This window comes from Xyrauchen texanus, chromosome 8, assembly GCF_025860055.1.
Source record: "Xyrauchen texanus isolate HMW12.3.18 chromosome 8, RBS_HiC_50CHRs, whole genome shotgun sequence".
Lineage (NCBI taxonomy): Eukaryota > Metazoa > Chordata > Actinopteri > Cypriniformes > Catostomidae > Xyrauchen > Xyrauchen texanus.
The window spans coordinates 10532609-10553205 of record NC_068283.1 but is presented as its reverse complement, the minus strand read 5'-3'; the positions used below and the strand labels follow the sequence as shown (position 1 = coordinate 10553205).

Sequence of the window (20597 nt, the reverse complement as noted above, 5' to 3'; positions counted from 1 at the left end):
TGAATTCTCCCAGGTCACATTGGGTGATTTTGTGTGGGAGTCTGTGTTTCTGTTGACTGATGAGTTCCACAGACACACACATATACACATCCCTATATTTAGAGCCTCTGTTATCATCATATTCACCAATTTAAGCCTTTTGTTATGTTCCTAATTGTTTCCTGTACTATAGGCAGACTTTTGACTTGTGGCAAAAAGTCTTGTCATCATTGCGGTTTATTCTGACCACCCACCACCAACTTAGACAGGAGAAGACCATCTGACTGACATGTAAAGTGACCAAACAGTTTGTTTTTATAGTTAGGGGCAGGGTTATCTGAAATGGATTATACCAAGATAAAGTAAAAAAGAAATTTATTTAAGTAATGGCAGTCTCCACAAATGATTGTACAGAAAACAAAAATATATTTATCACTTTGTGATAAAAAGTACTGATTATTTCACAGTCATGATTTAGACAACAAAGTGGAATATACAGTTTAAAAAAAAACAAAACTCTTAAAGGGATAGTTCACCAAAAATATAAATATTCGTATCATTTACTCACCCTCAAGCCATCCCAGGTGTACATAACTCTCTTTCTTCAGCAGAACGTGGAAAAGTAGAAAAATATCTCAGACGGTCCTTAAAATGCATGTGGATGGTGATCCGACTTTTAAAGTTCCAAAAAGAAAAGACGGTTAGCATAAATGTCATCCATATGACTCCAGCGGTTAAATACATTTCATGATAGCTTTTGGTGCGAAAATGTTCAATATTTAAGTACTTTTTAACTATAAAGCGCCGCTTCCGGTCAGCAGCGGTATGTGCGTTTGACGTAATTGCGCTGGCTCTTTCAACCGAGAACTGACGCATGTGCAACACACCGAGAAGAGCAGCACTGTTTACAACTGAGGAGGAGGAACTCTGTACAGTAGCTTCATAGGAGATTAGATCTGATTTGTTTACTCACAATGGTGCGTTTGTTTGCTTATCCTGGTTGTCTCAACCGAGAGAAAAACTTAAGATTGCATCTGTAACATGCCAATGCGAATTCGTCACATGAGAGACCAACTTGAACCCAGTGATATAACATGATTGTCTGGCTTTAGAAGAGATTCATTTAATTGCTGGAGTCATATGAATGATGTTTATGCTGACCGTCTGTGATTTTTGGAGCGTCAAATGTCTGATCACCATCCACTTGCATTTTAAGGACCTACTGAGCTGAGATATTATTCTATTTTTCTTCAAATGTGTTCTGCTGAAGAAAGAAAGTCATACACATCTGTAATGGCATGAGGGTGAGTAAATTATGAGAAATTTTACATTTTGGGGTGAAATAACCCTTTAATATTTTTTAAAGATTTGATGCCTCTAGTCTTCTAAACTTTGTAAAATCCAGCGGACTGACACTGAGACGATGTCCCTAATAGCATTGTGAGAGAGACATAAAGATAGAGATAGAGAATGCCACAGTCTTTATCTTAAATTAGAGCATGCTAAGCTGTTTGTGGGCTTCAGTCACTTGAGCGATGACAGCACAGTGGCTGGGGCCATTGCAGTGTGTTTGATTTAGTTGTCGAGCAGGCTCTTGGATGGACTGCTGGGCGGTTTTCTCAGTGTAACCTAGATTACAGCCCCTGGCATTAATACTGCATAAAGAATGCTTTCACCCTGTGACAGTATGGAGCTCAGTGCTTAAGGCTCAGACATCCTCCATGGCAGAGACCCAGGAGTGGTTCTCAATCTCAGTCTGACCCCTGTATATCAAAATACATATCCACATTAATGTTTACATCACTAAACATTGTGAACTCCACTACGCAGATGGTTGGTCGCAAAGTGAGACATGTTTCTGGATCAATGACTTTTGTTGTCCTAACCCAGGTATTTTTCAAACCATTCCTGAAACCTTCCCAGCACAGAACATTTACAGTACATCACAACTTATTGTGATATAGTTAATTCAGGTGGGTTAAACAAGGGAGGGGCTCAATAAGTCCAGGGCTCCAGGAATTGTTTGTAAATCCCTCTTCTAACCTTATCCCAACCCCTAACCCTGACCATTACCTACCCCAAAATTTTACGCTAGCTGTAAGCCTGAACCTAACCTTAAATCTAAAACCTTACCCTAAAATCTGATTGGCTGTCCCATGACGTTGATCCAGGATCATGTGTTCAGTGAACCTACCCATGACAGTTTGGGGATAGTGTGTACATCTGTGTGTCTGGTGGTGTGCTGCAATTGTCCCAATTTTACTTTTAAACTCAGGGTACTCATTCTCTGTTTTATAGGTCACCCACATAGAACGGGTCAATACAAGGCACTTCCTCCCTGCTCCTGTAAAGATCTTTTATAAAGTGCGTTAGTTCAGAGACTGTTTTCTTCTTTGTTGCACAGAGTGATTTGGTGCTTGATTGAAGGCTTGTTTGTTCCTCTTTTACCATTTTTCAGTGATAAATAGTATTTATAATCTGAATGAGTTTGTAAAAATTGAGGATTATTTCCATACTTGTTGAGAAACTGTTAGACAGATTCACTCATTAACAAATCTAATAGTGAATCTGGTTGACTAACATTGTCTTGCTAGTTAAGAGGCCTTGTGGGTTCACCAGTGCCAGCGCCACTTGTGTGAACGTTGAGCACTGCAGGTGTGTTTTCTTACATGACTGGCATTATCCAATATAATAAACACAAAAATCATTTTGACATTACAGAACTGCTTTGTGGAAGATCAGATGTCATCAGGGCTTGACTTTAACACCCACCCACATACCAAAAGCAGGTAGAAATCAGCTGTGATGGGTAACTCCATCACTCTTACTGACCTCTTTGGCGGTTGACATTTTCAGGATTTTTCCTGCACTGAAAATTCTGTGAATGTCGGCCCACAAATGGCAATTAAATTATACATGTCTTGCATTCAGTGCTCCGGAGATAGTATAGTTCAGAGCGGATCACACCTCAATATTGCGGCACAGATCACAAAACGTATGCAACCCATTAAATGTTTTACACAGATTGGATTGCATTATTGCGCTTTGAAGGAATTAAACATCTCAAAGAACTAGACAGCCTCGACATTATAAACAGCACTTACGAGGAACAGGAGAAACAACACTGTGACATGTACTAACATAAATTACAGAATGTTTTAATCTACACATAATGGCCCTTACAAAAATATTTGACGTTTTACATATTTTTTAATATTTTAATACAAACTGGTATTTTAACAGTAATGTTATTATTTTTTTTATAATTTTTAAAAGTGTGTATTTTACTAATTACAAACAGCCTTAAGTTTTTGTTTTGTGATCATTTTTGGAAAATGTGTGTTTGTGTGTGTATATAAATATATATACTGTATATATATACTGTATATATTTATATAAGTTTTGGCTGTGTAAGACTCACATATATAGCAGGAAAGCCCAACTGGCTTTTTTTCCCCCCTCAAGGTGTCTTCCACATTCGCACATGATCACAGCTGTCACCACTGTACCGATGATACCTGCATTCTCTCCCAGTAGACACCCCCCAGCTATTGTACCTTTTCCCACTCCCCAACAGTAGATAGGTTCTCTCTGGTCCCCATGCCCTCTCAGTTTGGGAGTGAGAAACTGCATCAGCCAGTTAATTCACACCAATCCCAGGTGAACGACCTGCTTTGGAGTACAGATATAGAGATTTGTGTGCGTATGAGGGTGTGTATATGTGAGTGTGTGTCATGCTCAAGTAATCCTGGAAGATGAAAGTTGAGCACTGCAGTTGTTTTTGTACATGACTGGCATCCAAACATAAAATGCATGAAACCCCATTTTGACATTACAGCAGTGCTTTGTGGCAGAGCTAATGCCTGCTTCAGACATAAACGTTAGAAAAACCCACTGGAACAAAATATACCAACTCATACCAGCCTAGGTATGGTTAACTGGTTTGTGGCTTATCCAAGGTGTTCTATCAGCTCTAACCAGCTTTAACACTAATTATCTACCATCTAGCTAAAAAGCTAAAAACTGTAAAATCAGCTAGCATCAGAAGCTGGTTTCCCTGCTGGTTTGTGGAACATTATAGTTTCTTTGTTGCTGGCTCAAGGTGGTATACCAGCTTTAACTATCTTGACCTAAATGGATTACCAGGTTGAAAAGAGGTCCATTTGGTAGTCCAGCTGATGAACCATCTAGATCAGATTGGACCAGCTAATGGCTTTTAATGAAAGTTATCATGCTCATTTGGAACATTGTAACTTTTTTTGGCTAGTCTAAGGTGGTTTGATAACTGCAAACCAGCTTGACCTGAAGTAGTTTGGCTGAAAGACAATCTAGTACATTGTTTCTCAATCGTCATCCAGGAGTACCCTCAACTCTCCCCAATCCAACACACTTGATTCAACTCATCACTTATTAGTAGAGGCTCAATGACCTGGATTGGGTTTGTCAGATAAGAGAAATTAAATTTGCAGTGTGGAGGGTAATGCAGAACCAGGACTGAGAAAAACCAATCTGGATCATGAATGACCAGCTTGGGTTTCCCTGTTGATTTTTAAGCAAGGAAGTTGAAATAGGGCAAGGTTAAAAACCGATTACCCAACAACATATGAGCACCACCAGCCAGAGTTCTGACATCTCCCATCACCAGCCTGTAGTCCAGTGTGCAGAATCTTGACTAATGATCATTAACACTTTTTCATTAGAAGAATGGTCATTTATCTCATGCCCTCTCTCCCATTTCTCTCTCCCTCTATCTTTTTCTCTCTCTATTTGCCTCATTCACTTTCTTGTTCTCGTCCCTCACATCCTCTCACCACTTCCATCTCTCCCTCTTTATCTTTTTTTATTCTCCATCACTCCATTTGTCTTCCCATAAAACCTCTTTTTTAATCCCCTTCCTCACACACCATCATTCTGTAAATTCTTGTTGTCCCCCCCTTGTTATTTCATTCCTCTCATACTCCTTCTTTTCTCTGCCTCCTGCTATCCCTCCATCTTTCTCTTCCCCATCTACAGTCTTTGTATGTCCTGGGACTCTGTTAAGGGTGCAAGCAGCAAGTTTGCTGCAGGAGGCGGAGCATCAGTCGGGGGCATGGTGTAAGGATCCCCTGCAGTCTGGAGACCGTCTTTATGTCATGCCCTGGACTCCGTACCGCACAGACATGTTGTACGAGTATGCCTCGTGGGAAGACTTCAAGCAGAATCGAGCCACAACCACCTACAAGTGAGTGTAGCCCACAGCTTGGGCCTTGAGCCAAGAACCATCCCTGTATACAGTCTAAAAAATAACAGTTCTAAAATAAGGCATCACTTAAGATTCAGCAAAGAAACCTGTTCTTAACAAAAATTATTTGCAGTAAGGATTTCTTTGAGTTGACAATAGGGTTCTTTGGAGACTAAAAAAAGTTATTGATGTTATATTATTCAATAGGTTTTTCAGATCAGAGTATTGATTCCAGGGATCATCTGATAACATCTGACAAAGGACACGTGACGCTCTCCTTGGTTCTTTGAAGATGTAGATGCATATGTGAAGATGTTTTTTTAAAGAACCACAGAACTTTAAGATGTTCTCCTAAGGCATCAATGCAAAATTAAATACAAATTGGAAAGTAGTAAATGTATTACATGTTCTGACCAAACGAATGCTCTCTAGGATAAGAATGTTCATCCCCTTTATACCAGCTGCAACTGACTATCAAGAGCAAGTGGAAAATCATGGTTATCAGACATGGCTATTGGCTATTTAAAAAAGTAATGGATCCTTCAATATGTCCTGCCCCAACTTACTGTATATCAACACTTGAAAGAAAATTCATCAAGCCATTTTATTGGGTCTTTAAAAAGGGCATCAGACTGTAAATCCCGATTTAGAAACTTTATTTTGAAGAGCTTAGAGGCTTTATTTAGTTTCAGATGATAACGCTTCTGAAGTGTAGCAGAGAATATTGAGAGTTACATTTATAGCAAGACTTCTTGTCATAAGTGATACAGTAGCTCTCAAACCAAACTTTTCTTTCACAGGCTTCCAAATCGAGTAGATGGAACAGGCTTTGTTGTGTATGATGGTGCTGTTTTTTACAACAAAGAACGCACACACAACATTGTCAAATATGACTTGCGCACTCGTATAAAGAGTGGGGAAGCCATAGTCAATAATGCCAACTACCATGACACCTCACCATACCGTTGGGGGGGCAAGTCCGATATTGACCTTGCGGTGGATGAAAATGGTCTATGGGTCATCTACGCTACAGAGGCAAACAATGGACGACTGGTTGTCAGCCAGGTCAGTCAAAGAGAACAATGTATCATAAGACATTTCAAGTGGCTTCCATTTTACCAAACTGTGGAGTAATAAAATATTTTATCTTATCAGGTAAACATAACTGATACCCAAAGCATTTTTCTCTTTAACCTACGTTCAGGTTAACCCCTACACCCTACGCTTCGAGGGGACTTGGGAGACTAGTTTCGATAAGCGACTGGCATCCAATGCCTTCATGGCTTGTGGCATTCTGTATGCTGTTCGTTCTGTGTATCAAGACGACGACAGCGAGGCAGGTGGAGACCTGGTGCTGTACGCATATAACACCAACCGAGCACGAGAGGAGCCCGTCCACATCCCCTTCCCCAACCCCTACCAGTATGTCTCCTCTGTGGACTACAACCCTCGAGATAACCAACTCTATGTCTGGAATAACTACAATGTGCTGCGCTACCCCCTGGAATTTGGCCCACCGGACCCTACTGCTGGTAAGTGACAGAGAAAGAGTGATATCCACAGGAGGCTGAGGCAGACAGCTTAATCTGTTGAGTATCAACGTTCTGTTAGTGTTCCCCTCTGTGTCTTCAATACATTGTCTTTATGGTTTAATTAGCAGTGGTCATTAGCGTTTTGTCAGATCAGAAAAAGATTTCCCATCAATTATGCATTCTCATCTTTGCCTTCCATGAACATTCTCTATCTGTCTTTTTCTTTCTCACTCTTTCTGTCTTTCACTCTATTAGGTTCTCAGGGTGGCTGCGCAAACATATGGTCAAGCATTAAAGACTATGAAATGCCACTGCTGCTTTAGTTACCTTTTAACCAACTTTCTCGTATTCCTTTTGCAAAGGCACATCAAATGTTTAGGTTTCTCTTCTGTTTTTTCTTTTTCGTCTTCGTTAAACATCCAGCAATATTTTTGCTCATGCTGCAGGTGTTCTGAAACTATTTCTCTGTCTCTTAAACTCTCTTTCTCTTAAATTTTTCTTCACATTTCTTTCTGTCATTTTCTGTCGCTCTCAGATCCTCTTGCCACCATTCAGACGATCAGCACAACTCCGGCAAGACTCCTCACTTCCAGCTCTATCCACTCCACCATGCGACCTCTGCTGCCCACCGCTCACCCAATAGGGGCCATCAACAAGGCACCAGATCTGCGACCCATCACTGCCACTGTGCCAGTGACCCGCAGACCCATGCGGGTACCACCGCAGGGCCCTGAGCTGCAAGTGTGCGAAGCCTGCGTGGCCCGAGGGGTGCAGTGGCCCGCCACCCAGAGAGGAGAGACTGTAGACAGGCCTTGTCCCAAAGGATCACTAGGTGAGTGACAAAAGATGCTGTGACTGTCCATTGAGAGATTATTTGATGGAGTGTGTAAATGTGAGTGGTGTAACACTGTGTCCTAACCAGACACAACATGACAAGTTTCAAGTGTCAAGTGATTTTTCTTTCCACATTGAAAGTAAAAATGCTGAGCAGTGCTACAAAATCGAAGCCAATCAGAGCATTATTTATGTTTAATATAAAGCTATATTGAGTGAGATTTTGTACCACTGACTTTTCAATTTGGATGGGACTACCCAGTGTGAAATAGAAACAAAAGTGACAACAAATGTTGTTTAGAACACAGGCAATTTTGAACTAATTTACTTCCAAAGCTTTTAATCATAAAGTAGTTAAAAGTGCACTCAGTATTTATTAGTTTTAGTGTGTGCGTGTGTGCGTGCGTGCGTGCGTGCGTGCATGTGTGTGTGTGTGTGCAGGTTTGGGAGGTTTATGAGTAACATTTTTAGGTTACAAACTGGTAATTACAAGGGTATTATGCTATAAATGTAGTTTCTGATGACATTTCTAGTGTCCTCATAATTCAAATCGCTTAAAAAAACATATTAAACAATGTAGGGGATAAAATCTATTATGCGTACAGTATAAAAACCATTATGTCTATGGAGAGTCCGCATAAGGATAGCCTGTCTGTGTGTGTGTATGCGCGTGCGTGCGTACATGCATGTGTGCGTGCGTGTGTGTGTGTGTGTGCGTGTCTGTCAATTTTTTCTTACACTGACACCTAAGGGTGTGGATTATTGCCATTATAGAAATTCACTGCTCCATGTCAGCCATGATTAATTTAATCCATGAGTGAATGTGTCTAATAACAAGGCGGTTACTAAGATTAAACGAGTAGTGTTTGGCAGCCCCCATGAGGGCAGCCTCTCCATGTAGAATAAAACAGCTTTTATAAGGTTACTGATATGACTAGAGTCTTCATCTCTTATATTTCATATCATATAGTGTCATGAATTTATACATATGTTTCAAAATTACAACGAATTTATTTAAGAGTAAAAAACTAAATTAAAATAAGGAGATAAAAGACTGAGTGCACCTTTAAGCTACATTCAAGTAGTTTACGTTCAGTAGTAGTTTACGTTCACTAAAAGTTACAAACTAGCTACCTACATTGAAGCTATTTAAATGGATAGTTCACCCAAAAGTGAAAATTCTCTTATCATTTACTCATGCTCATGTCATCCCAGATGTGTATGACTTTCTTTCTTCTGCAGGACACAAACAAAGATTTTGATTTCAGGTAGGTAATTTTGATGCAAGTGAATGGTTGCCAAAACTTTGAAGCTCCAAAATGCAAATAAAACTAACCCAAAATCGATTGGATCGCTTCAGAAGACATGAATTTAACCACTGGAGTCATATGGATTACTTTTAGGCTGCCTTTACACTGTGCTTTTTGGAGCTTTTCAAGGTCTGGCCACCATTCACTTGCACTGAATGGACCTACAGAGCTGAGTTACCACAACTCTATTAGCTGTATAGCAGCATGCACATGAGCTGGAAAAGCTCAACTTTTTTGAAAACAGCTGAGCTTCTGTCACGCTACTAAAACTTTGGTTAAGTCAGTTGCGTCACTACTTTTATTTAGGATTTATCGCTCAATGTATTAACGTGTCATGCCTGGTTTCATGGTGTAATATTCTGAAGGCGGAGGTAATCATGGGATGACAGGAAGGAAGTAAGCTTGGGTGATTCCATTTCTAGCGAGAAAGTAGTATTGTAGTTATTTAATATACACTTGGTTATCACCAGAACTATCTTGATTTTGTTCTAGATTATTAGGCCATTGTGGTTCGGTTGGACTGAATGAAGCAGACATGTTACCTTTAGTGGACACCAGATGTTGATAATCAGATGCTGGTATTCTAGCAATGATGTGACGTTATGCTGCCTCAGGAGCCTGTCCGAAACCATTTTCTGGAGGTACATTCGTACACTAACGATGTCTGTTTAGTCATTGACTGATAGCGCAGCGAGGCATCAAGACAGCTACCTTTGGTTTCGGACGCAGCTTTCATATGTGTATACACCCATTTTCTTTATGTTGTGTGTACTTCCTGTTCCTCTTAATCTGTATAGTCTCTCCAGCTGGTAGGGTCTCATGGGACTCATAAGTAAAAGGCAGTCCCTTGCAAATGAAGGAGTGATCTTCAAACTCAGCATGCCTTAGCCCACAGAAACTGCTGAATTAAAAAATGAATCGCTAGAAACAGTGCAGACGACAACATCACCCCTCCACACAACAGCTGCATCAAATATCTCTTTCTTGTAGTAGAAGAAAAGCATTTTCTCCTTCTGTTAGCATCTCTATTCTTCCCAACCTGCGACAAAACACTGTCTCTCTTCTGTCTTTTTTCTGACACTAAAATGACAGACATGTTACATTAACTGCAGCTTTAATTGGCGAATCCTGGCAGCCTACTTTCAAAGCCAATCTATTGTGGATGAAGGAGAGGAGAAAATTTGAGAAAAGGAGACAGGTGCTGGGGGAGAAAGAGAATATCTCTTCACCATCAGAGGACAAACCATCAAAACAGAAACAGATCCTTACCAAATACAGGCTCAGTGGCCACCACATTCTTGCCATCGAACAAGTCAGACACAAACAAACTTGAATTCCAAAGCAAGAAAGTGTCTGTGCTCACTGTCAGGTTGGTGTGGTTGAGACAGAGGCACACTTTCTCTTTCACTGTGATACATTTGGAGATGTAAGAGAGAAATACTTTGAAAAACTCAAATCTCAATCCACATATTTCAAGCGTTGTTAAAAAGACCAACTGTGTTACTATGGAAGGGCAATCATTCATTAGTCACAAAAACTTTTTTAAAAACAATTGAGCTGCACACCCTCAGAATAGTATCACTGTTTGATCACCATATTCAAATGTGGTCTGCCCTGCTGGGGAAAAAAACACCCAGCCAAAGCTTGTTTGCTGGTTTAAGCTGGTCTTAGCTAGTCTAGCTGGTCTCCCAGCCTGGCCAAGCTGGTAGTCAGCTGGTTTTGCTGGATGGCCTGCTGAAAGTGCACAAAAAAAAAACATCTAAAACCAGCCAACAGATCAACCTGACCATGATAAGAGACCAGCAAACCAGCTTAGTGTGTTTTAAGCTGTTTATTATATTCTTATTGTTAATTAATCTTTCACTGAATGTTCAGTTTTTTATTCTGATCTACCATTCAACCACTATTCTACTGTATATTGTAAATTAATTGTGTGCACACCCGCCCACATTGACCAAAAAAATAAAAAATACATTAGTCACTTTACATGTTGTGGACCTGCATTTATATTTCTTAGTATTATAATAAAGTAGATTATATTAATGTAACTTATTTGAAATGATTGAAACTTATTTTAAATAATTTCAAGTTATTTTGAAGGTGCACTCAGTAAGTTTTTGGTTTGACACCCGGCAGCATTATTCAGACCCAGTAGTTTCCAGTTTTCAGTATTTTGTTGGTCATGTGATCTCAAACATGGCCGCCCCCCATGATGAGACCCTCTTCACTTTGAATAAAACAGCTTTTATAAGGTTACTGATATGGCTGGAGTCTTCAGCTCATGCGAGTTATCATGATTAAATACATAAGTTTCAAAATTGCAATTAATTTAATAAGGAATAAAACATTTTTATTGAGGAAAAAATGACTGAGTGCACCTTTAAGGTCCCCCTTGTAATTTTACAGATGCCCCTTGTGGGCCCCAGCCCCCTGGTAGAGAACTAGTGACGGGCAAATGGCTTAGCTAACGTACTAAATAATTATTTGAAATCTAAAATTCTAAAAAGGCTTGTGTGAGTTTTAGGTTTTGGGGATAGGAAATATAATTAACTCTGTATTAAAACAATAGAAGTCAATGTAAAATGTGCACTTTAGAAAAACAGATGTTTTTGTGTACTGATGCTTTGGCAAAACTGTATGTAAATAAATCATGCCAATACTTTGTAATTGAAAAACTGAGAGCGAGACAAAGAGCTGCAGCTTCTGTGAAGTGCTGGCACACACATCTCTCTGTCTCGCCCCCCATCTCTCTCTCTCTCTCCCTCTCTTTCCATCTTTTCTTTTGAGCTATTTTTGTTGTGGTTGCTGGAAAGGCCTGCCGTTTGTTTGATCCCAGCATGTTGTCCTCTCTGTGAACTCGGCTAACTAAACAGCCCAAGTTAACTGAAAATGAGGAGTGGCAGAAGGTGTCTCCCTTAAGGTGTTTTCTCAGCGATCACAGGCACTGCAGGGATGGTCATGCCTGGGGTGTGAGCTCGCACAAATTTGTGCAAAAGTGCGTGATGCCATTCACGTGTAGGCAGACTCATTTCCACTTTCACGGCAGGTTCCATGGTGAATCTTTAACCACCCATATCTTGTTATGTGTTGAGAAGTCTCAGCTGGTTTTGGTATGCTCAGTATGAAAGTGCATGTGTGTATTTAGGTTTGTATTAGGGCTGGATGAAATATTAAATACTCATGATAAATTTGTGATGTTTTAGAAAATTAGTGTAAGTGAACAGAGCGGTTTATAACGTCTCATAACACACTCATTTTGATGTTGTGAACTGTTTATTTATGATCACTTTTACTATAACTTGAATCAATAAATGAATTAACATTGTTATTAGCTTTTATTTACCTTGGAGTAAATGTTGATTCAGATGTTATATATATGTTAATTTGGGAATGAGACCTGACACCGTTTAATCCATAACATTCCAGATTTTTAATTTTTTTAAGAATATTTAAAATGTGTTTATCCTCTCTGGGTAATTTGTGTCACTATTACAAAATGACCTGGCAACAACATGTTTTACTATTTGTTTTGAATATAAAATCATGCTTAAAAGTACTCAAACACACATTACTTCCATAGGCTGTCATTGGAAAAAGTAACCGTTTGTCAGAGTAATGGCGGCAGAGCGACAGTTGCTAAAACAGGATTGGTCAGTGGTGCTTTTAAGGCGGGGCTATGTGATGGGTCAATTGCTGCTTTTCTTGTGAACAACAAGAACTAGAGCATTCAGAGAGAAATGTTTTAATTGTGTTTCTGATATTAACTTCAAGAAGCAAAATGGTGTGAGAGCTGCTAAGTTCAACTAATTTCCATGAAATGTCTCAAACGTTCCTTTTCAAAGACTCAAATTTAAAATTCAGATTTAATGATGATTCAATTACTTTGTGGCATTTCCCCAAGTATGTTGTTTTAGTCAAAATAAAAACTCTATATTGGTATTTTTTTCTTTTATTACGAGGTATTAATATGTAGGTGCATATAAATTAAAACCATTAATTATCATTCTTCCTTGTTTTCATTTAGTGACACTTTCTGTGGAAAACATTCCTTGAATATGTAAATAGATTTTACTGCGTTTTTGTTTTATAAAATGTTTATGATCAAAAAATATGTTTTTTTTAATGATAATACATTCAAATTATTTTTTACATCTTATATACATCGATCACCTACGACATTAAAAACACCTGCCTAATATTGTGTAGGTCCCCCACAAAACAGCGCCAACCCAATCATTATGAGATTATATTCTTCTCACCACAATTGTACAGAGCGGTTATCTGAGTTACCGTAGACTTTGTCAGTTCAAACCAGTCTGGCCACTCTCTGTTGACCTCTCAAATCAACAAGACATTTCCATCCACAGAACTGACACTCACTGAGTGTTTTTTTGCTTTTTTTGCACCATTCTGGGAAAATTCTAGAGACTGTTGTGTGTGAAAATCCCAGGAGATCAGCAGTTTCAGAAATACTCAAACCAGCCCATCTGGCACCAACAATCATGCCACAGTCACAATCATTGAGATCACATCTTTCCCCATTCTGATGGTTGATGTGAACATTAACTGAAGCTTCTGACACGAATCTGCATGATTTTATGCACTGCTGCCACATGATTGGCTGATTAGATCATCTCATGGATGATTGTTGGTGCCAGATGGGCTGGTTTGAGTATTTCTGTAACTGCTGATTCTAAGTTTACTCAGAATGGAGCCAAGAACAAAAAACATCTAGTGAGGGGCAGTTCTGTGGACAGAAATGTCTTGTTGATGAGAGAGGTCAACAGAGAATGTCCAGACTGGTTCGTACTGACAAAGTCTACTGTAACTCAGATAACCACTCTGTACAATTGTGTTGAGAAGAATATCATCTCAGAATGCTATATTGAGGTGCGTTTTTTTTTTTTTTTTTTATTAAGTTTTTAACCTAAAAGTTTATTTTTCTCTCCATCCATTTAACATCTCATCTTGTGTTCTCAGGTATCGCCTCCTTCCAGTGTTTGTCGTCACCTGTGCTGTGGAACCCTCGCGGGCCTGATCTGAGTAACTGCACATCACCGTGGGTCAACCAGGTGGCACAAAAGGTGAGACCACTAAGACCTAAATACTTGCTCTGACCCTCCACCTCCTGTCCTGCTTGCTTCGCAACCTCAGCTAATATCATTCTTGCATGGCTCACATTACTGCACACGGGTCATTATTTGGACATGATTTGGAACAAAATCTCCATCTATTTCTAAGAGAGAGTTTAAAAGCATCTCTGGTTAAAATTGCTCTGCAGTTACACATTCAGGACGGTTTGTTCTCTTTTTGACATATCACAATACAGAACATGCAGTTTTTAAAGGGTCATATCAGAATTTTTTTGTCCGTTTTTTTCCCCATTGTCCAACTACACTATTAGTCAAAGGCTTTTTTGCACCAAAATAGTCATTTAAAACAAAAACAAAAATCAAATGAAGGAAAATAGTTTGTAGAGATCACACAAAACAGAAGGAAATAGCTTTAATATCTAAATAACTACATTTAATAGAGTTAAACAATTAATTCTTCTCATTTATCATAAATGCAACACAACAATCTATGATCCTCAAAGGATTTGTAAGCATTTGTACTTCTCTAAATGTTCATTGGTAAAAGTAGTTTTTTTGTTGTTTTTTTAGATGCTGTCAATGCATTTATATTGTACATTTCAATGTCCATTTGATAGAACGACTCTTATGCAGAAATACTTATGAATACTAATGAGATCACACTGGCAGTGAAAAATCTGTCCGAATATGTTCAAGTTTACAACAGCAGAAAACCGGTGATTTCAGAACAATGACCTTTTAAAAAGATTTTAAATAATTGTAAAAAAAAAAAAAAAAAAGCTTATTTATAAAACGTATCATGGTTTTGGACATGACTGTAATGGAAATATCATGGTATACTTTGAAGTACCTTTTATTACAATACAGTACATTAGAAATCAATATCATGGTATTACCATAGTTCTTTTGTAATGGGGTAGTTGGCAAATACTTTTGGGCATGTCTTGCAGTGTAACGTGCTGTAGTCCATTGAAACCTATTTTAAACAACATTCAGCTAATTCGTTTATAACCAGTATGCATGCTCATTTAATGACCCAATTGACAAACTATGTGGAATACATTTGAAAATCCAGGTAATTGACTAGTAAAGCGCAAAAAAATTAAAGAAGGAATTAAATGGATATTCCGAGTTCAATTCAAGTTAAGCTCAATCAGCAGCATTTGTGGCATAATGATGAGTAACACAAAAAAAAATTGCAACTCGTACCTCCTTATCTGTAAACAAAAAAAGACAAAAATCAAGGCACTTACAATGGAAGTGAACGGGGCCCATTTTTGGACGTTTTAAAGACAGAAATGTGAAGCTTATAATTTTATAAAAGCTCTTACATTAATTATTCTGTTAAAACTCATGTATTATTAATTAAAGTTGTTTAAATTGTAATTTTTACAGTTGTTTTAGGATTTAAGGTTTTGTTCACATTACATTGTCATGGCAACAAAGTTGTAAAATTTGCTGTAACTTCACACAGAAAAGGTTAGTATGTGATTTTATCATAGTAAAATCATGTTAGCACGCATGTTGTTTATGTCTTGTTGTTATACTATTGAAACAGTGAGTATTTTAACATAAAAAAAAATCACTTCCCCCATTCACTTCCATTGTTACCCAGATTATTTATGTATTTATTTCTTTTTTAAAGAAAAGGAGGGGCAAGTCAATATGTATTGTTGTGGTAATCAATATTATTCAACAAATGATGTCCATTGAGCTTTTATTGAACATGGAATATTCCTTTAAAAATGGTGACCAGTCACAGCACCTAAAATATACACTTTCCCTTATAGATTGATGTACATTTGAACCTAAAATCTTGTTGAAGCTCATGGACATGTTTTGCATCAGCTACTCGTACATTTACACAAGTGTCATTACATGCTATGTTGCTGCTTTCAAATAGCAAGAGTAATTTTATCTCCTTTCACGCTTTCATATTTTCCCTTTTTGGTTTTGTAATAGCTTGATTTAGAGAGTCATTAATGATCGGCTGTCTTCTGTCTGTGCGTCTCGCAGACTAAACCCAGAAACCTCCGACTGTCACCCCACTGTGCACAGCAGGGGTTTGAGCTTTAGAGACCAGACTTGTGTATGTGTGTGCGCTCTGTGTGCAGATAAAAAGTGGAGAGAATGCAGCAAACATCGCCGCTGAGCTGGTGAACCACACGCAGGGCCGCATTTACGCCGGTGATGTCAGTTCGTCTGTCAGACTCATCGAGCAGCTTTTGGATATATTAGACGCACAGCTGCAAGCACTCAGACCCGGGAATAAGGAATCGGCTGCCAGGAACTACAATAAGGTGACACACACACTTTTGCCCTTTAAACAAACCCTTTGAGCCTGTTTGCTGCCACATCAATGTGCACTGCACAGGAAACCTTCTAAACTCCTCACCTGACATTAATGTGTGTGTGTGTGTGTGTATGTGAGTGACTGAAAGCTGTTTTATTGTGTGTTGTAGTGGCAGAAGAGAGAGCGGACCTGTCGGGCTTATATTCAGGTATTGTACAGTGTTATCTCTATGAGTTCACAGGCACTCCTCACCTCACTTATCTTTTCTTATCCTCGAACAGACTGTGCACATATACTCATTCATGAATTCTATTCTGCACTCCACTGTGAGCTTTCTTTTATGACATATTTTCTGAACACTTTCTTTTTGAGTATGCATTGTTTGTATTTACAAAGTAATTTGTTACTGTAATTAAATTACTTTTAGTCAAAAGTAGTGTAGCACATTACATTACAGATTCTCAAAATTAGATTACAGGTACTGACTTTCACTTAATTTAGTTATTGTTAGTGAGAACTGTGTGGTGAACAAGGACTACATATATAAAAACAAAAATAAAATCAATAAAAGTAAACCTTAAAGTGATTAGTAATGTGATTACTTTTTCAATCATGTAATCAGTAAAGTAATTTGATAACCATCTTTCGAGAAGTAATTAGCAATTTGTGGTGGATTACTTTTTGAGCACTTTTTAGCGTGTATTTAAATATCTCAAAATAAAGAGTTATTTTAACAGTTCCAGATTCAAGTTAATATGGAATTAGCTTGGAATTTTGTTTTAATATTTTAAATGAATTACATTACAAAAAAATAAAAAAATAAAAAAAATATATATATATATATATATATATATATATATATATACTGTATATGTATATCAGGGCTGTCAATCGATTAAAAATTTTAATCAAATTAAGTACATGTTAATCGAATTAATCGCATATATGAATATTTGCTTAGAAGGCCCTTCAGATAACAATAATTCAATATGTAATGATTTAATAATATTAAATAGTTATCTTTAAATATTTACAAATAATATATATATATATATATATATATATATATATATATATATATATATATATATATATAAAATATTAGAAAAAATATTCATACAAGTAAAACGCATTACATTATTGTGGCTGTTTGCATTGATAAGTCAATACATAAAGCAGCTTTAGAATCCAATGTATTGTTTATTTGCACATAACATGAGCCAATCATTGGCATGCAGCTCACAGCAATCTATTTTGCAAGTGAATTTTGTCAATCAGTCAGAGATTTATTATTAGGGCTTGTTTAAGGACCCGTCAATGTACACTTGCATCGGACGGATGCTTTCGAAGCATCTCACTTTGGTTGTGTCGCATCGTACACATACCATTTTTAGGTTGCTTTGTCAAGATAAACCTAGTTTAATACTTAGAAGAACACGTATTGAGATCCCTTAGTTTGGAATTGCGCTCCATCAAGCTGTGTTTTGACCACAAGAACGCATGGTCGTAAGGTTGTTTTTCTCTGTATAAGCCACGCGTTGCCTATACAGCTGAAGTTACTGCCCCCTAGAGAAAACTGGTGGTTCTTCAATCGTGAAGTACAGTATGTTGTTATTATTATTACACGGCTCTCTGGAATTCTCAATTTTGCTTGGTCAATGGCACCATCTAGTGGTCTGATATTTCTCAGTAACAACCGCTTATCGACATATCAGATGTTCATCTGGGTGTTTGCGAGCCATTTTTCCTGCTACTCGAATCACTGTGTGTTCTCTAAAAGTAAGCTAAGAAAATAATTTTAATTAAAATCAATGTTTCATGTGCATTTATTTAATTATTAGGCAAGTAGTCTTGTGATAAGATGCATAATGAGAAAACAGATGTTCATAAAATACAAAATACACACCAACAGAATTTCAGATGCACAGTACATCTATATATTTCTTCTCACATAATTTCAAAGCAAATATGTTTTTCATGTCCATTTATTTGTTTACTTGTTCAGTAGTATTTTAATGACCTGGATAATGGGCAGTCAGACTGTCATTTTTACTGAATAAACACCAACAGATCTCCGACACAAGCTGGAGGTTGATTTCAGCTGTTCAGCGATTTCATTCTTGTCACACAATTACATAATTTAAATTATAAATTGTGTGACAAGAAATCAATATTATAATATCAAATCAATATTTTTTGTCCATGTATTTATTTATGTGGTTAGTAGCTGTGTAATAAGCAGGATAATGTACAGTGAGTTGGTTATTATCGCAAAATAGACCCCATATTGTCATCCTGATTACCGTGTCAGGGGTTTATTTGGTGATAATAACTACACATTATATATTCCTACAAGAATTTTTTTCATGAACCTTTAAAGGTGTAACCACGAATAGCTACTGTAAGTTTTTTTAATGTATTGTACTATTTATGACATTTTATAAATCCTTACATTGTAGCATTATGACTGCCTTTACATATATAGGCTTCATATAAAGCGCAAGCCATATTTTTATTACAAATGTCTACCTGAGATGAATTGGATTAACTACAGGGAGTTTGTTTGGTTTCTGGAGTCTGTAAGTGAGTGTATATGTGAGGCTTCTAGAAGTCTTTTGTCTTGCCCTTAGGCTGTCTTTTACTACTCATGTAGTTTATAATGGCCTTTAGGCTGTTGCTCCTCAGTAGAATATAAGTCAGTCCTTATATAAGATTCACAGATGTAAAAGTCATATTGTGTGATCTCTGATGGCTAGTGCAATTATAATAAACTGTAACTAAATGTATGTGTGTCTGCACAGGCGGTGGTGCAGACGGTGGATAATCTGTTGCGTGTGGAGGCTTTAGAGTCATGGCAGGACATGAACAGTACGGAGCAGGCGCACACCGCCACCATGCTGCTGGACGTCATGGAGAAAGGAGCCTTCCTGCTGGCCAACAACATGTACAATAACCATTTCTCTGACCATGCTGCCAATGTCGGTGAGTACTAATTTGTATGGGTTTGTTTACTCTCCAGTGTTGGGGAGAAACTAACTTTTAAAGTGGCATTGAAATGTTTAATTTCTGCGCTTCTAGTGGTAACAAAATTAAAGATTCAACAGGCAGTCCCATCCCAAACTTATGCCAATGGTTGAGCTAATGTTGCTGTGTCAGGCTGTTTGGTCATATTGTTACACTTATCAACCTACAGATGTAGTATTTATAGTTGACCCTGTGCATTAAAGTTAGATAAGAGAAATGATTTAAACTTATAAAAATATTTAGCTGGTGTGGATGCAGCATCATTCAATCTAAAGATGTTAATGATTGTTCAAAAATGTATTAATTGTCATTAATAATTTGATCGATTAAGCTTATCGATTGTCGATTCATTAATTTCAGGATAAATGTATTCTGAAATCAAGCCAGTAGATATAGATAAGGCAGTATTCTTGGAAGAGAAAACACCTATACTGTGCGTGAATGCACAGAGACCCAGGAGAAAAAGCCCATCTGCTGCGTACAGTGGATTCACAGGGAAATAAACACTTCTCTTTCAAGCTACTACCAATAATAATCAAAGGGTACTCACCATATCATATGCTTCTCCAAAGTGTCGCAAATAATAATCCTGTAAAGCAATCGTCAAAGTAAACAACAATAGAAACATGCAAGTACATAGCAAGCTAGTAAATACTACTCACCCTGCCACTTATCTTAAATTTATATAAGAGGAGATATCACTGCAATCCTCAGGGACACAATGCACCTGCATTATTTCATGACAGATTACAGATATCCAAAATAGCGCATAAATACGGATTCACAGGTTGGCTAACCCAGATGTTTATATAGTAAGCCAACCCCCTAATGTCAGTCACTTGATATTTTGGTGTAGAGAACAGGTAGAAGAATGGTGTCATTCAAGGTATGAACTTGGTGACGGTCTGAGTGAGGTTGTAATAGATCTTACCGTTTCTAAGGTGATGATTGTGAGATGTCAGCTAAATGTATCTTCGTGCTTTCCTGGCGATCGCTGATGTTAGTTGGGATGATACAAGGAGATCAACAGTGCTTGTAGTCATGTATTTTAACACACTATCACGGTGTGTGCAGAAAACATTCATGTTCATTTGAAGAGAAACACTCCAACGCTGTTTACATTGTGCCCACTTCATCTTGCATGAACCGGATAATAACATACATCAATGCCTGGACAGCTGGGAAGAGAAACCCACAGATCATTGGGTACTCGCTACAATCAAAAACGGGAACAGAATCCAGTTTCGGCAACGCCCTCCTCTTTTTCAGGGATCTGTATTACTATTTTTGGGAACCCAGCCCAGGAACAAG

At 37.9% G+C, this 20597-nt stretch overlaps 1 protein-coding gene across 1 annotated transcript in view; it reads left to right on the top strand.

The window, feature by feature from the left end:
* Positions 1–20597, top strand: part of adgrl1a (adhesion G protein-coupled receptor L1a) — a 233484-nt gene that overhangs the window by 174325 nt on the left and 38562 nt on the right. The window contains exons 5-12 of the mRNA XM_052132835.1: positions 4993–5200; positions 6001–6265; positions 6405–6732; positions 7268–7564; positions 13857–13960; positions 16084–16269; positions 16432–16470; positions 19064–19244. Coding sequence (XP_051988795.1) covers positions 4993–5200; positions 6001–6265; positions 6405–6732; positions 7268–7564; positions 13857–13960; positions 16084–16269; positions 16432–16470; positions 19064–19244 — 1608 coding nt within the window. The remainder of the gene's footprint in view (positions 1–4992; positions 5201–6000; positions 6266–6404; positions 6733–7267; positions 7565–13856; positions 13961–16083; positions 16270–16431; positions 16471–19063; positions 19245–20597) is intronic.